The 14,919-nt window shown below is 41.8% G+C and overlaps 1 protein-coding gene across 5 annotated transcripts in view; it reads left to right on the top strand.

Annotated features, from left to right (window-relative positions):
• The window catches only part of USP20 (ubiquitin specific peptidase 20), a 5,014,215-nt gene that overhangs the window by 221,393 nt on the left and 4,777,903 nt on the right, over nt 1–14,919 (top strand). For all 5 annotated transcript variants that reach the window (XM_044058629.1, XM_044058630.1, XM_044058628.1 and 2 more), the window contains exon 3: nt 9,460–9,513. In XM_044058629.1, the coding sequence (XP_043914564.1) occupies nt 9,460–9,513 (54 nt within the window). The remainder of the gene's footprint in view (nt 1–9,459; nt 9,514–14,919) is intronic.

Raw genomic sequence — 14,919 nt, 5'->3', positions numbered from 1 at the left:
ATTTCTCTCTCCTCTCCTATCACCTCTTGCTAGCCCTCTTCTTCTCTTATTTCTTAACTACTGTCACCTCCCTTCATTGTACCTAACAGTACTCCTCTTACTTCTCCTCCTACTTGTACTTTTTCCTATTATAGTAGTAGCCTTAAGACACAGCCTGTTAGTATTAAGTAAGATGCTTTGAATCTGATTTAACTCTAATCAGGACTCCATTGATTATGTGCCTTAATTTTTATTGATATTATTACCTTTTTTATTATTATACAAATTTTTATTACAAATTTTTTCTTTTCTTTGTATTCTATGTGTTTATTATTATCATGTCTGTTTGTTACGTTGTATGTGGAGCTTTTCTCCCCGGGCCTCTACTGAAAATGGAAATATATCCAGCTAGACTAGCCCGGTCAACAAATGTAAAATAAAAAATAAATAAATAAAATAAAAATCCACATTTGGCATTGCCACATGCTTATTTTCTTTCCAGTTACTCTGCAGTGTGTTTTTAGTAATTTAAAGCAGCTTAATTCATCACATTGTTAAATTGTGAATCTATAGTTGCTTCTTCAGTTTTATAAAAGAGACTATGCAGATTGTATCTTATCTGGAACATTAAGTAATTCCTGTTTTCTGACTTTTCTTTTAGACTTACAGGTGGAAGTTTATGATAATCCACATTTGCTTAAGGCTTTGTGTTCACTGGGCTTAGTCCATAGCACTGCAGTGGAATAGCGTACCCATACCGCACATAGGAAGATGAACGGTTTGCTAGTCGAAGTTGCTGTGCAGAGTGGGCCAAGTCTTTGTATCAGTCTGTATCATAATTGCCTTATGCAATTATGCAGTTCTTTGTAAATGTAGGAAACATTGGTGTTACTTATTGATAAAGAGGCAGTATTCAGTATAGCAGGCCTAGTTCTAGTATAGTGCATATAAACCATTGAGCTGCTAACAAGCTTAATCCTTATGTCTGTAGTTGGATTCTCTGTCTGCATATATTGTGATTCTGAAAAAGTTATTTAACCAGACAGCGATCCTGGGTCACTGTAGAGCAGGCGTGTTTGCCTTTCTGGATTTATCTTGTTAGTAAATGAAAAAAAATGAAGGTTCCTCACAAAGAAAATGCAAGGTGTAAACAACATGTCCTGTGCGGATGGATTAAAAGCCCTTTACTCTTTCTTCTACCAACTATTAAGAGGTGACTTATGCCTGAACCTACAGGGCACTCACAAATCCAGCCCTGATGGAGGTGGACAGATCCGCAAGTCAAACAGGACAAAGATCACCCAATCTAAGGAGCTAAAGTTAGCCAGCGACTCAAACAAGACATACTGGAGAGACAGATGTGTCTCCAAGATTGCCACTTTTTTGGAACAGGCTTCCTATTCACCTTAAGCAGAGCCCTTCCCTGGCCCTCTTCAGAAGCACTTTGGATCAAGGGATGAGGAATTGCAAATTCACACATGGGGTAGTGCCTTTGTCCCTTATGGACAGGGGCAGTCTGTAAGATACTCAAAGGATAGGGACAAATAAATGCCATCACATACAGTGGATATAAAAAGTGTACACACCCCTGTTAAAATGCCAGGTTTTTGTGATAGAAAAAATGAGATCACAATAAATAATTTCAAAACGTTTCCCACCTTTAATGTGACCTATAACCTGTACAATTTAATTGGAAAGCAAACAAATCTCTTAGGGGAAAAATACAAAAAATAAAAAATGTACAATAAGCTGGTTGCATAAGAGTGTACCCCCTTAAACTAATACTTTGTTGAAGCACATTTGCTTTAATTACAACATTCAGTCATTTTGGGTAGGAGTCTGTCAGTATGGCACATCTTGACTTGGCAATATTTGCCCACTCTTCCTTGCAAAAGCACTCCACATCTGTCATATTGCGAGGGCATCTCTTGTGCACAGCCCTCTTCAGGTCACCCCACAGACTTTTCTATTGGATTTAGGTCTGGGCTCTGGCTGGGCCATTCCAAAACATTAATTTTCTTCTGGTGAAGCCATTCTTTTGTTGTTTTGGATGTATGCTTGGGGTCATTGTCGTGTTGAAAGGTGAAATTCCTCTTCATCTTTCTAGCAGACGCCTGAATGTTTTGGGCCAAAAGTGACTGGTGTTTGGAACTGTTCATAATTCCCTCCACCTTGACTAAAGCCCCAGTTCCAGCTGAAGAAAAGCAACCCCAAAGCATGATACTGCCACCACCATGCTTCACTGTAGGGGTGGTGTTCTTTTGGTGATGCGAAGTGTTGATGTTATGTTGTCCCTATCTCACCTTCCTTCTTGATGGTTGGGTTCGGAGCCAATCTTCCGCTTCGACTCGGCCGTATTCTAAAGCTGGAGAGCTTCCACTGGCTCGAGGCTAGACCCTATCCCATCATGCCTAGCGTTAGTTACCCTGATCTCGTTTGCTGCTTGTAGCTTCGAGATTGCTGGAAACTGGCTCAGGCTACATTTTTGATTTTCTTATTATATTTTTTGCTAAAATTTTGAAATCTTTAAGGAAATCTTTGCTATAGATTTATAGTAGTTTGTTCTCTGATCCCTGTCTCTGTTTTTGTTGTTCAGGCCATCGTTTTTTCCTTAAGGCCTATCCTCCCTTACGAGTCTGTTTTTAGTTAGAGGATTCACCCTTGCTTTCACCCCACTTCAGTTAGAGGGTTTTCCCTTATTCCCTCCTTCGCCCTTTTCTGCTTAAGGAGTTATCTGTTTAAGTTAGAGGCTCTCCTCGGTTGGGGAAGTTGTCTTTTAATTTAGAGGCTCTCCCCCTTCTGTTACCTTCCGTTACTTTCTATATAAAAAAAAATATATATATATTTGAGATAAAGTGTTGTTGTTATTGTAGAGTGGTATACTTCTCCTTTCTTGATACCTATAGCTATAATTTTGTTGTTCTTGTTGCTGTTTGTGCTCATCAGTAATGTCAAAAGAAGCACCCAAAGAATGCAAGCCTTCTGGATTCAAAAAGTGTGACTCTTGCTCCCTCCAAAAAATGTCCCTGACTGATGGACATACTAGCTGTGTTTCTTGCCTGGGACCTGTGCACCTGCAGGACTTGTGTTCCATTTGTCATGCTTTCTGCCCCAGAGTCCTGCAGGAGTGCAAAAACAAACTTTTATATTGAGAGGCTTATTAAAAGGGACCCTTTGACACACCAGTGGAAGGGAATCGGGCAAGAAAACCAGAAAAATCCTCCAAACTGACATCTCCGTCAGTTCCGACCTCGGAGACGTTGAAGCAGAAAGACAAATCTTCCAGTTTGTCGGATGCAAAACCTCTTGGGTCTGACAAGACTTTATCTCCTGTGGTTCCATCAGTGTCCTTGGAACAGTCTAAGAGTCACAAAAGGACTAGGTTTCCTCCTTTGGAACCGGTGTGGTCCGCTCCACAGTCACCGCTTCTCCAGTCTGTAGCGGGCAGTCACCAATCATCCACCCACTCCTCTCGGTCATCCAGGAGCCTTTCAGACGATGATGTGGAGAGGGTGGTGAAGAGGGTACTCAAGACACCGGCTCTCGCCAAAATCTTACCGAGTCCAGCCCGTATGGATGTGGAGCTGACTATTCAACCCCCCCGGACCGTCTATTCCTCTTTCGACTCACTTGAGCTCAGAGCCGGAGTGCATGGAAGTCAGTGGTGGAACAGTTTGTTCCGAATACCTCCGGTTTCTTGGTTCTGACATCCACTCCGATCTCCTCGATACCTCCTTCTACAGAGGGATCTGGGAGCCGTCACTCCTTCGTTGGCTCTGGGGGGGGGGGGGCATCAGACCCTTGTCCGAACCCACTCTCCCTCTTGGAGCTTCGGCGAAGTTGAGCTTGGCTCCCACATCGGCCTCGGAGCCATCGCCCTCTGTGCAGGAGAGGTCTCTTGACTCATAGGAGCCAGGGACCCTCTCGGGTCAGGATCATGGTGCCTGCGAAGTGATAAGGAGGAGTGTGCTGTCCTCCCAGACAGTTCTTCCCCCGGCTTCAGCTACTCTGTCCCTTATGGAGCCAGTCTCTTCCCCCTCACCACCCCTCCATTCTAAGCGTATCGAACCATTGCACCAGGACACCCCATTGGGTGACCCCCCCTCTTCCAAAACCTCTCCAGAGCACCCCCCCTGAGGAGGTCTCTCAGAAGAGGACATGTAAGAGGAAGCATGTGGACTCCCCTGAGTCTCTGACTTCGGACATGGACTTGGATGACTCAGAAGGGTCCCCATGGTCCCCCTCTGAGGATGTCTCATTTTCAGACATCCTGGAAATCCTCAAGAAGAGGGGGTGGCTATATGTCCCTTTCCCCTTCTGAAGATGAGTCCATGTACCTGGATGCATTCGGTTCCCGACCCTCCACCTCTTGGGTGTCCTCCACCCTTTGACCCGCTGCTAGGGGTAGTAAGTTGAAAGGCGTGGAGTTCTCCAGAATTGATGGAACCAGTTCCATGGAGGCCCAATAAGTTCATAACTGCACCAGATGACAAATCTTTCCTGACCAAGGGCGTGCCAGTTGATGCTATGGTGGTGGCAGCGGTCACTAAGAAGGAATTAGCAGAGACCTCTACTTCTGTCCATCTGCCGAACAGAGAGTCCTGTACGATGGACAGATACAGGAAGCATGTCTTTTCTTCACAGGCCTTTACTCTTAGATCACTGAATTGTTTATCCCATTTCACCTGTCTTCATAGGGATCTGCTGTAAGAGCTAGGAGATATCCTACAGCTGCGGAAGCTGCAGATAGAACTGCTTCTCAGCTTGCAACCTTATCTTCGGTAGTTAACTCCTCCATGTGGCTTATTTCCTATGTAGCCGATGGAGCGAGCAGGACTGCAGGCACAGGAGTCGCCTTACGGAGACATTCCTGGATATGTCTTTGTCAGTTTGCGGAGCCCTTCAAGTTCTCCTTTACTAATGCCCCTTTTGATGGCTCATCGTTGTTTGGGCCTAAGGTAAAAGAGACTCTAACCAGGTGCGAGCAGGATGGCAAGATTCCCTCTGCCATGGGAGTACGTTTTTCCGCGCCTTCTAGACCTTATCCTAAAGGTCAAAAAGGCGGAAAAATGTGGTTCTGGAAATCCCAGGGAGTTTTGCCTGACACACGTATTGATCCCCCCCCCCCGAGGCAGAGGGGGGAATAATGGGAGACACTGCCCTCGCAGCAGAGGGGGGTCTTGCAGGGTCAGGGCAACAGAGATACGTTCTCTGGTAGGCCCTTCCAGCGCTCCTGAAAGGAGGCCCACCTGTCCAGCTCTGGAGGCAGTGGGGGGAAGATTGTCACTGTACCCAGAAGCCTGGCAGACTATTACAAAAGACACATGGGTACAGTCGATCATATCCAGGGGATACAGTATTCCTTTCTCCATGCCATCTCTCCCCAGAAAACAAAAATCCATCCCAGATGTGCCACCCAATCTAAGGGAACAAGCAACCCAAGAAGTTCAAAGGTTGCTAAGAAAACGCGTCATCCAAGAAGTCCCCTCAGTCCAAAGTGGGTCTGGAACTTCCTCAAGGTTCTTTTTAGTACCAAAGAAAACAGGGGACTGGAGGCCCATTTTGGACCTCAGCAGACTCAACAAGTCTCTCAAGAAAACAAAGTTCCGGATGGTGACACTGCAGTCCATACTTCCTTTCCTGGGAAAGGACAATTGGATGTACTCCATCAACCTTCAGGATGCATACTACCATATCAAGATGGATAGGCGATCCAGGAGATTTCTGTGCTTCTGGCTAGGAGCAGTCACTACCAGTTCAGAGCTCTGCCCTTTGGCCTCACCACAGCTCCCAGGGTGTTCACCATATGCAAGGCAGTAGTCACGGCTCATCTGAGGCATCTAGGATTCCGGATGTTTCCATATCTGGACGACTGGCTCCTTACCGCCACTACCGACCATCGACTAACCGAGACATGGGACACCACAGTCTGCCTCTGCCCTCAGCTAGGCATCACTATAAACTACGAAAAGTCGACATTGTTGTCCTGTCACTATATTAGATTTATAGGGGCAGATCTAAATACCAAAGACATGATAGCAAAATTGCCTCAGGAGAGGGTGTCGACCATTTCACACCAGGTTGCAATTTTAATCGGGAGGACAAAGAATCAAGCAAGATTTGTTCTAAAAGTCGTGTGCTCAATGGCAGCAGCAATAACGCTAGTTCCCTTGGCACGCTTCCACACAGTGGCTCCTGTTTGCTCAGTAGTCCATGCAGGATCTACCCATGTCCCACGCAATTCTCATCATGGAGACCTGCAAGAAGGAACTAAAATGGTGGCTTCAGTCCATGCAACTGATGATAGGCAGACTGTTTATCCTCCCCCAACCAGTGACCACGAATGCTTCCCAGATGGGGGGGGGGCATTATCTGGGACAGACTGTTCATGAGACAACATGAGTACCACTTGCACATAAACATCCTCGAGATGAGAGCGGTGCTCCTGGCATTGCAAGCACTTCACAGCTTTCACCCCATGGGGACAATTGCAATTCAGACAGACTACATGTCATTGGTATGGTACATCAGCAAGCAAGGTGAAGCCAGATCCTACCCCTTGTGTCGAGAGGCTCTAAGAGTGTGGCAATGGGTGATGTCTTCCCAATGCTTTCTGATTGTGACGCACATTCCAGGGGAAATCCAACGTGATAGCGGACAAGCTAAGCAGGGCTATCCTTATGCCTCACGAGTGATCCCTGAAGCAGGATATTGCGAACCAGATTTTTCGCAAGTGGGGACAGCCTTGCTGTGATCTTTTTGCCACGTCCATCAGTGCCAAATGCAGCAGCTATTTTGCCCTATTCCCCCCACTGGGACAATCACCCAGGAATGCACTTGTTCACACTTGCCCCCCGGGACTTCTGTATACCTTTCCCCAGTTCCCTCTGATACCCAAGGTTCTTTAGAAAGCAAAATCGTTGGGTTGCAATCTAATACTCATTGCCCCCTACTGGCCTCGTCAAACTGGTTCCCGTATCTATGGCCCCATCTTCAGGAGGAGCCTAGGATTCTGGACCCAGTTCCGCATCTGCTGATGCATCAATCGGGCACACTCCACCCTTCCTTACAGACCCTCAAGCTGACAGCTTGGTTCCTCCACTTCCCGTCTTACCCAGGCATCCTGACATCTCCCCCGCAGTACAACTTATTTTAATTTCCTCTCACAAATCCTGTACGAGAAAACTGCATACTAGCAAATGGAAACTGTTCTCTTGTTGGGCGGCCAAAAATAGTATTGACCCTTTTACTGCACCTATTTCAAAGATCCTAGAATTCTGGCTGAAACTTTTAACCAAGGAGCAGCAGCAGCAACTATCCGAGTTCAACTGGCTGCTATTTCCAACTTTCATGTGGGAGAAATGGGTTCCAACGTTATGTCCCACAGGCTATGCAAAGCTTTTCTGAGGGGTACTATCCTTTTGAGACCCCCAATAAGATCTAAATTGGGATCTAAATTTAGTTCTAGCTGCCTTGACTCTTCCTCCGTTTGAACCGGCTAATTCATGTTCAATTAAATATATATCTTGGGAAAACGATTTTCTTGATTGCCTTTACCTCAGCTAAGAGGGTATCAGAATTACAAGCTCTATCCATTCATCCCCCTTATTTAATTTTTCACAAAGATAGTGTTTCTGTCAGAACCAACCCCTCCTTCCTACCAAACATTTGCTCAGAGTTCAATCTGAATCAATCAATAGAACTACCTGTATTCTTTCTGAACTATGGCAACAAGGCAGAGTATAAACTCCACCAACTGGATGCTCATAGACAATTATTTTTTTACTTGCACAGGACACAGGAATTCAAACAATCTGATCTATTGTTTGTATCCTTTGCAGAAAACAGAAAGGGAACACGCACATATATTTATGCATGCCCATAGTTTATATATTTGCATATGGTAGTCTAGTGTCATGGGTTATCACAAACAAGATCTGGGTAACTAGTGCTAGGCATGATGGGAAAGGGTCTAGCCTCGAGCCAGTGGAATCTCTTGAGCTTTAGAATACGGCCGAGTCGGCTCCGAACCCAACCAACAAGAAGGAAGGCGAAATCAAGGACAACAAACATGGAACGTTATGGTGAGTACATAACTTCTTTTTTTTTTTTTTTTGCACGAAACATACTTTTTACAATTGTGGCCAAAAAGTTCAACCTTGGTTTCCTCAGAACATAACACATATTCCCACATGCTTTTGGGATACTTTATGTATTGTTTTACAAATTTTAGCCAGGCCTGGATGTTTTTCTGTATAAGAAAAGGCTTCCATCTTGCAACCCTACCCCATAGTCCAGACATATGGAGAAGATGGGAGATTGTTGTCACATGTAGTACACAACCCCAGTACTTGCCAGAATTTACTTCAGCTCCTTAAGTGTTGCTGTAGGTCTCTTGGCAGCCTCCTTGACCAGTTTTCATCTTGTCTTTTCATCAATTTTGGAGGGACGTCCAGTTCTTTGCAACATCACTGTTGTCCCATATTTTGTCCACTTTTTGATGACTGTCTTCACTGTGTTCCATGGTATATCCAATGCTGTGGAAATTTTTTTGTATCCTTCTGACTGATGCCTTTTAGCAATGAGATCATTTTGATGCTTTGTAAGCTCTCTGCGAAACATGGCTCTTGCTGTAGCAGGCAATTGAGTAAATTTCAGGAAAATCCTGCTAGAACAGCTGAACTTTATTTGGGGTTAATCAGAGTCTCTTTACTTGATGGCAGATGTGTACCCAAGAAGACTGAATGTTGTAATTAAATCAAAAGGTGCTTCAACAAAGTATTAGTTTAAGGGTGTGCACACTTATGCAACCAGCTTATTGTACGTTTATTACTTTTTATTTTTTCCCCTAACAGATTTGTTTGTTTTTCAATTGAATTGTACAGGTTAAAGGTCACATTAAAGGTGGGAAAAGTTTTGAAATGATTTATTATGGTCTCATTTTTTATATCACAAAACCTGGCATTTTAACAGGGGTGTGTACACTTTTTATACCACTGTATATTGGGTAAAGTCTGGTTATATTGGCTAGGCTTGTGAGGGCTCTTAAGCCATTAGCCTAGTAATCTCTTAAGAATTTATGAAGTCAGCAGAGGTTTTACTAACCGTGAACAACCTTGGTTTTACTGTATGCATTTTTTAGCATCAGGATTTAATGTTATCTGCTGAAACTTGAATGTAGCAGTTTATACAAGTACATTGTGTGTGTAGTGAATTAAAGAGATACATATTTGCAAGTATGTATGAATGGCTTGAAGAGAGGGCCTGGATCTGCTAAACTGCAGACTGTGAAATTACATCACAATAGTAAAGTAACAACGTTTCATGGGAGTTGATGTTTTTATTGGGGGTAGCAACATTTATTAGTAGTAATTAATTTAGGTTTTAGATCTTGCTGTATTTTTTCAGTGTGGTGATACTTAGTCTTGCAGAACTGGACCACATTTGTACTACATGTTAATTTTTTGCTTTTCTTTAAAGGGTACATGCCAGTCTTGTGGAGCAGGTGGACCAAACCTCTGGGCTTGTCTACAGGTGAGGCAAAGCAGGCACAGCCATTCCTCGCAACTGTACAGATTTTCGCAGAATATCCAGATTTTTGCCTTGTATTTTTGGCCTGTTCCTCATAAAATTTGTGGTTTTCTGGCAAATCATTTAAGATTGAAGTCACTAAATAATGATGGACATTTGAGTTTCAGACTTTATATCCTTCAGAAAATAAATTAATTATGCAAAACCTGTTATTCTAGCAACTTTCTAACCTTATAGAAGCAATATTTAAATATTGTCTCTCTTTGGGCCTTTGTCGCACCATTCTTCTAGGCTTTATCCAGACTTCTTGCACACTGAGAGGTTGAAAGGTACTGTCATTCTGAAATATTCTTAAAGCATGTGTGCTATGTACTGATATTTTACCCACAGTTGCAATGTGTGGTATGTACTAATATTTTGCCCACAGCTGTAATGTGTATGCATTCATTAAGTAATACATAGATTCTAACAGTTCTTGAAAATGAAGGAAAGCTGCAGTATTTTACTTTTATTTAGGGTTTGCTGGGAATATGATTAACTCCAAGCACTGATATAATAGAGGCACGCTTGGCTGTAGGATATGAAAGTGAGCATTTAATTGCAGTAAATACAGATCCTGGTGATTTACAGATCTAAACACAATTTTCCTTTTTGTGGAGGCACTAAAAAGCAGGAAGCATTTGTTGCATACCTTGCATTTAGTTTATTTGTTAGGGCCTTGTAGCTTGACACACTGTAGGGCAATAGACCTAAAGTGCTATATTATCTTTTGTTTTCTGGGATCTAAGTGAAAACATTTTTGATTTGGCCTATATGAGTACATGTAGTGCAGATTATTAGGCTTTGACTGGTTTTACAGGGATTCCATTTTGTGTTGGCATCAATAACTTAAAAAAAAAAAAAAAAAAAGATTTTGAAGTAGTCTGCAGCAAACAGGTTTTGTGTGCTGATGTAACGATATAGGGCATATTTCAGTCTGGGGATTATTACACTAATGAGAGGTGTTTGGGAGTCCCCATAATTGAGGAGATGAGGCATAACTGTATGCAACCTTTAGCTGGAACAAGATTTTAGTGAACTTGTGATCCATGGAAAAGTGAACGGAGAAAATTACTACCTAGCAAAACACCTTGGTATCTTTTTGTTTGTTTGCAGGACTGACGCCAATGACTCCCCTTCCTGCATCCAACTGATCTATTAATTCCCAGTATCTACAAACCTTTTTACTTAGGAAGTTAATGGGGTCAGAGGTGAGAAGTTCTTGAACTCTAGAAAGTATTTTACTATTGCCAAATACCATTAACTGAGGATTTCTCTTCATTAATAGTTTGTTTTGTAAACTCCAGTTCCAATTTGGTATGAAGTCTTCCTGTAGACCAAAGACTAACTGCTGGGAAGGATTAACTCTTTAGTTATGATTTATGACAATGCTTAGATCTGCAGGACACAGGAGTAGGCTGTTAATAAAGAACAGTTAACAAAACTAAGACAGATCCTTGTGGCACTCTTCTGGTAAGATAGCCAGTTTCCCAGCAGCTAAGACTGCCTAATATAGTAGTTTATCTATTTGAATGATGGCATTTAAGCTAGGAGTTAGTATGAAAATCATATTCCTCCAGTTTAAGTTAAGCGGTAGTAAATTATGGTCACAACTGTTTCAGATGCACTCTTTAGATTTAGGTAAACTTTATTAGTTAGCATTTCCTGTTCCATGTTCTCACACATTTGTAAAGTTACTACTACAGCAGCCATGTATTGTACTTGGGCCTAAAACCATGTTGTCTGATATAAAGTCATATTATTAGTTCTTATTTATCTAAGTTTTGGTCTGAATGTGTTTGATATTATTTAAAGTTAACTGCAGATAATTCTAATGACATTTAAAACTACAGTGAAAGGGATTAATTACTATTTACTTAAATTTATTAAGTGGGCTGGACTAAGGACACTTTTCTGCCAAGACCTAAGCCAAGCAGGCAACAGTGTCTTAACAAGTAATAGTAATTAATTACAACGTACTGTAAAACGCACATCACAGTAACTAAACTTAACTAAAGTACACATTTGATTACCATCTGTTATGTCCAATAGCTCACCATTCCTGCACCAAATATGCACATTCTTTACCCCACTGGGGTTGCAGCCAGGTTTTGCTGGTTTAGGACAAGCCAGTCAGCAGTTTCTTTTCCTGTCCAGTGAGCCTCAATCCATTCATTACCTTCTGAAAATGAAAAGTGGTTGCTAGGAAGAGGGTAGTCTGCTGATTCTGCCAACTGTCCTAACCCTTCCACTTTGCAACAATGTTTGACGTTCATAACTCTGTCTACTACCACTGAATAGTTTTGCTGTACAGTGCAGTAATTGAAATGGCTCCAAACCATTGTCAGAGCCATTTACTTTTTTAATTATTGGTTTTAGACTTTTGAAAACTACATGCTGCCTACCACTTGTTAACAAACTAAGATTATATGAAACCTTGTATTCCTTAAGAATCTTGCTAGCCTAAAACTAAAAAGAACACAGTTTTACTTATGTCTGTGAAAAATTGTTTGCAAAGATGGTTCCTGCATCATGGAGTTCCCTTGCTTGTGAAATTGCAGTCATACAGACTGTGACGCCTGTGCACTGGTCCAGCAATCAAGGAGCCTCAATCCTCACCACAAACACCAGTGAGGGGCATCCACATAGGGGAGGATAACAAATATGCACACAGTAAAGTACATTTTCCTTTAAGAGCACAGAGACCACAGTCGGTGTGTGGCTGGTTTCTCCCTTTTTCTCCAGATCCCTAATAAGACTCCCCACTGGCACAGCTATGGGGTCCAGATCTCAGCCTAGTGGGCAAGCTAAAACCTCTAGCACCCTCGGTCCAACCAGTGCTTCGTGTCCCTGCCCAAGTAGCTGACACACACACACTTTGAGATATGAGTTATCTACAAACACACAGACACTCCTGGGGAAGGCTGGCACAGATTCTCCAGCTGTGCCCCCTTTCTGCCCAGTCTAAAAGGTAGTACCAGCTGCCACCACACACTAATATGTATCCGCTGCTAAAAAGGCCCTTACTAAAGGGTGTTCAATTATTACTGTGCAATATTATCCAAATGTTGTGTGACTGAACAGCAAAGCTTATTGGAGTGACTTGTGACAGTATCACTATATACATGCAATGTACTCTAGAGCTTAAGTTATCTCTACACAAAACAGCCATAGATGAAAGATTCAAAAATATTTAATAATAAAAACACAAGACAATACTTCTTACAACACAGTGCGAGTCGAGTTCAGAGATCACCGGAAAATGCTTAAAATAATACAATACAATAGTTCTTACATCAACACAGAAAAACATTTAGTCTAATCTCCCTATTTCCTAGCTATTTCTGAGAGAGACTGAAGTCTAAGATCCGTACATACAAGAACACAGGTAGATACTGGTGAGTTGGATGTTCTCAAGACAAATGCAAAATGCTCTCTGATCTCTCTCTTTAAATTGATAACACAGTGTTGCTTCACATTACACCATTCTTAACAATTTTCTGTTTTCCCTGGCTAACAGAAACTCAGAGGTTAATAGCCCTTTTGATCTTGCAGCTGGTCAGGAAGCCAGAGCAATAAAATAAATTATACATGTAAATTCAAGCCGTTAACTCTGGCCTCAAAACAATAGGAAGAATTCCTTCATTTAGACATCTCAGCTCAGAGTTTTGACATCAATTACACAATGCTTGACTTATCAGCCTTCCTACAGCAGAGTGCACTGTTACATTTTTGCAGTTCCACATTTAACAGAATTTTCTTCCATTCAAGAGAGCAAGCCTGTGACTTATATTAATATTTACAAATGACAGAATTATCTACAAAATTCTATCTGGCTAGGCTGGCAGCCTTAACCTATCTTCACACAGACAATTACATACCTTCAAAACAAAAGCTTAAGCAACACTTAAAAGATGAGTTTTTAAATATCCTTGCTTCAGAGGTGCAAGTGAATTTACTGAATCTTTCAATCAAGATTTTCAGCTGCTGACTTTGTGTTATTGAAATAAGGTAGGATTCAAACTCTTCCTAGAATATTTTGTATATTTCTTTCATGCACCCTGTATATAATGTTACAGTTCGATAATTATGCATCTTCCACTTTATGCTATTTACAGTTTTTCAATGTGTATTACTGTATGAGCTTTCTGCAGGCCAGACACCAGTGTGTGAAAAGGGTCTTGTACCATGTATTTCTCTCCCAAATCTTTAATTCTCTTGTGAAAGTTAATGACTTGATCAAAAGTAGCTGCAGAAAAATGCAGTTACTCTCAAATATTAAGATCCAAAACGTTATAATTGAAAGTTGAGAAAAAAGCAAAATATTTCAGTTAACAGTGAAAATAAATATTTTATAGTGGAAAGTTTTCCCGCACTCCTGGAAGGGGATATTGCCCTCTGCATTTGTGAGTTAGTTATATGCATCTCCAAGGTCTCTCCACATGTGGCAGGGTCAAAACCCCAAAGGTGATCACCTTTTTTGAGACAACTGCAGTTCACCCATTAGTATGTATTATAGGTTATTGTGTAATTTACCATTCAAAAAACGTCCAGCTGCTGCAAACTTTAGAAAAGAAGATTTCTCTATACTGAGTGCAAGGCACTTTATGACATCAGCAAAATACGCTAATTCAAGCTGTGTTGACTTGTATGAGGTATATCGTGGATGACCATGTCAGCTTTGTGGGCATTGGCAAATGTTGAAAACCATAATAATCTAGAATTAATGTCAGAGAAAAATAAGTATGTGCCTAAAACAGGTCCTTTGGCGTTGTAACAGTTGTCTTAGTTGCCAGGCAAGACATATATGATCTTTTATTATTACTTGTTGTTTGTGATTCATTAGCCTGTCTGTTATCAACTCGTGATCAGCAAAAATACAATGATTAGTTAAAACCTGAGAAATGCTTTCCTTTAGTGTAGTAGAATAACAGAGCTGATGTTGTCCCTTTCATTCCTCCTCACGATTGGGTCACAGATCCTACTCAGCCGCATTTCTACAGACTAGGGTCCAAATCTCGAGCTCCTCCCTCTTCTCATAATACTGTACCCTTGCCTGTCCTCCTCAGATCTCGTTTGCCACTAGCAGTGTCAGAAGTGGTTTCCTTACTGTCTCGAGTGTTAGTACTTATTAAGGGATTTTGTTTAGCTTTTTCCAGCTAAGTTGAAATTTTTGTTGCTTTTCTTTTTTTTGCTCCCCTTCCTCTAGTTTTTCAAGGCGTTTGGTGCTTTTTGTGCTCGTCTGTCCCCTCTCCTTACCTTCTGGGTCTTTGGCTGCCCCCCCCCCCCAAACTAGCTTTCCTCTTGTTAAAGCAAAACAAAAAAAAAAAAAAAAACAAAAGTAGCAGTAGTAAACTTTATATATATATA

Source organism: Protopterus annectens, chromosome 16.part0, assembly GCF_019279795.1.
Source record: "Protopterus annectens isolate FY-2018-M chromosome 16.part0, PAN1.0, whole genome shotgun sequence".
Lineage (NCBI taxonomy): Eukaryota > Metazoa > Chordata > Ceratodontiformes > Protopteridae > Protopterus > Protopterus annectens.
The sequence above is the reverse complement of the archived record's forward strand: the minus strand, read 5'-3'. Positions and strand labels throughout refer to the sequence as shown.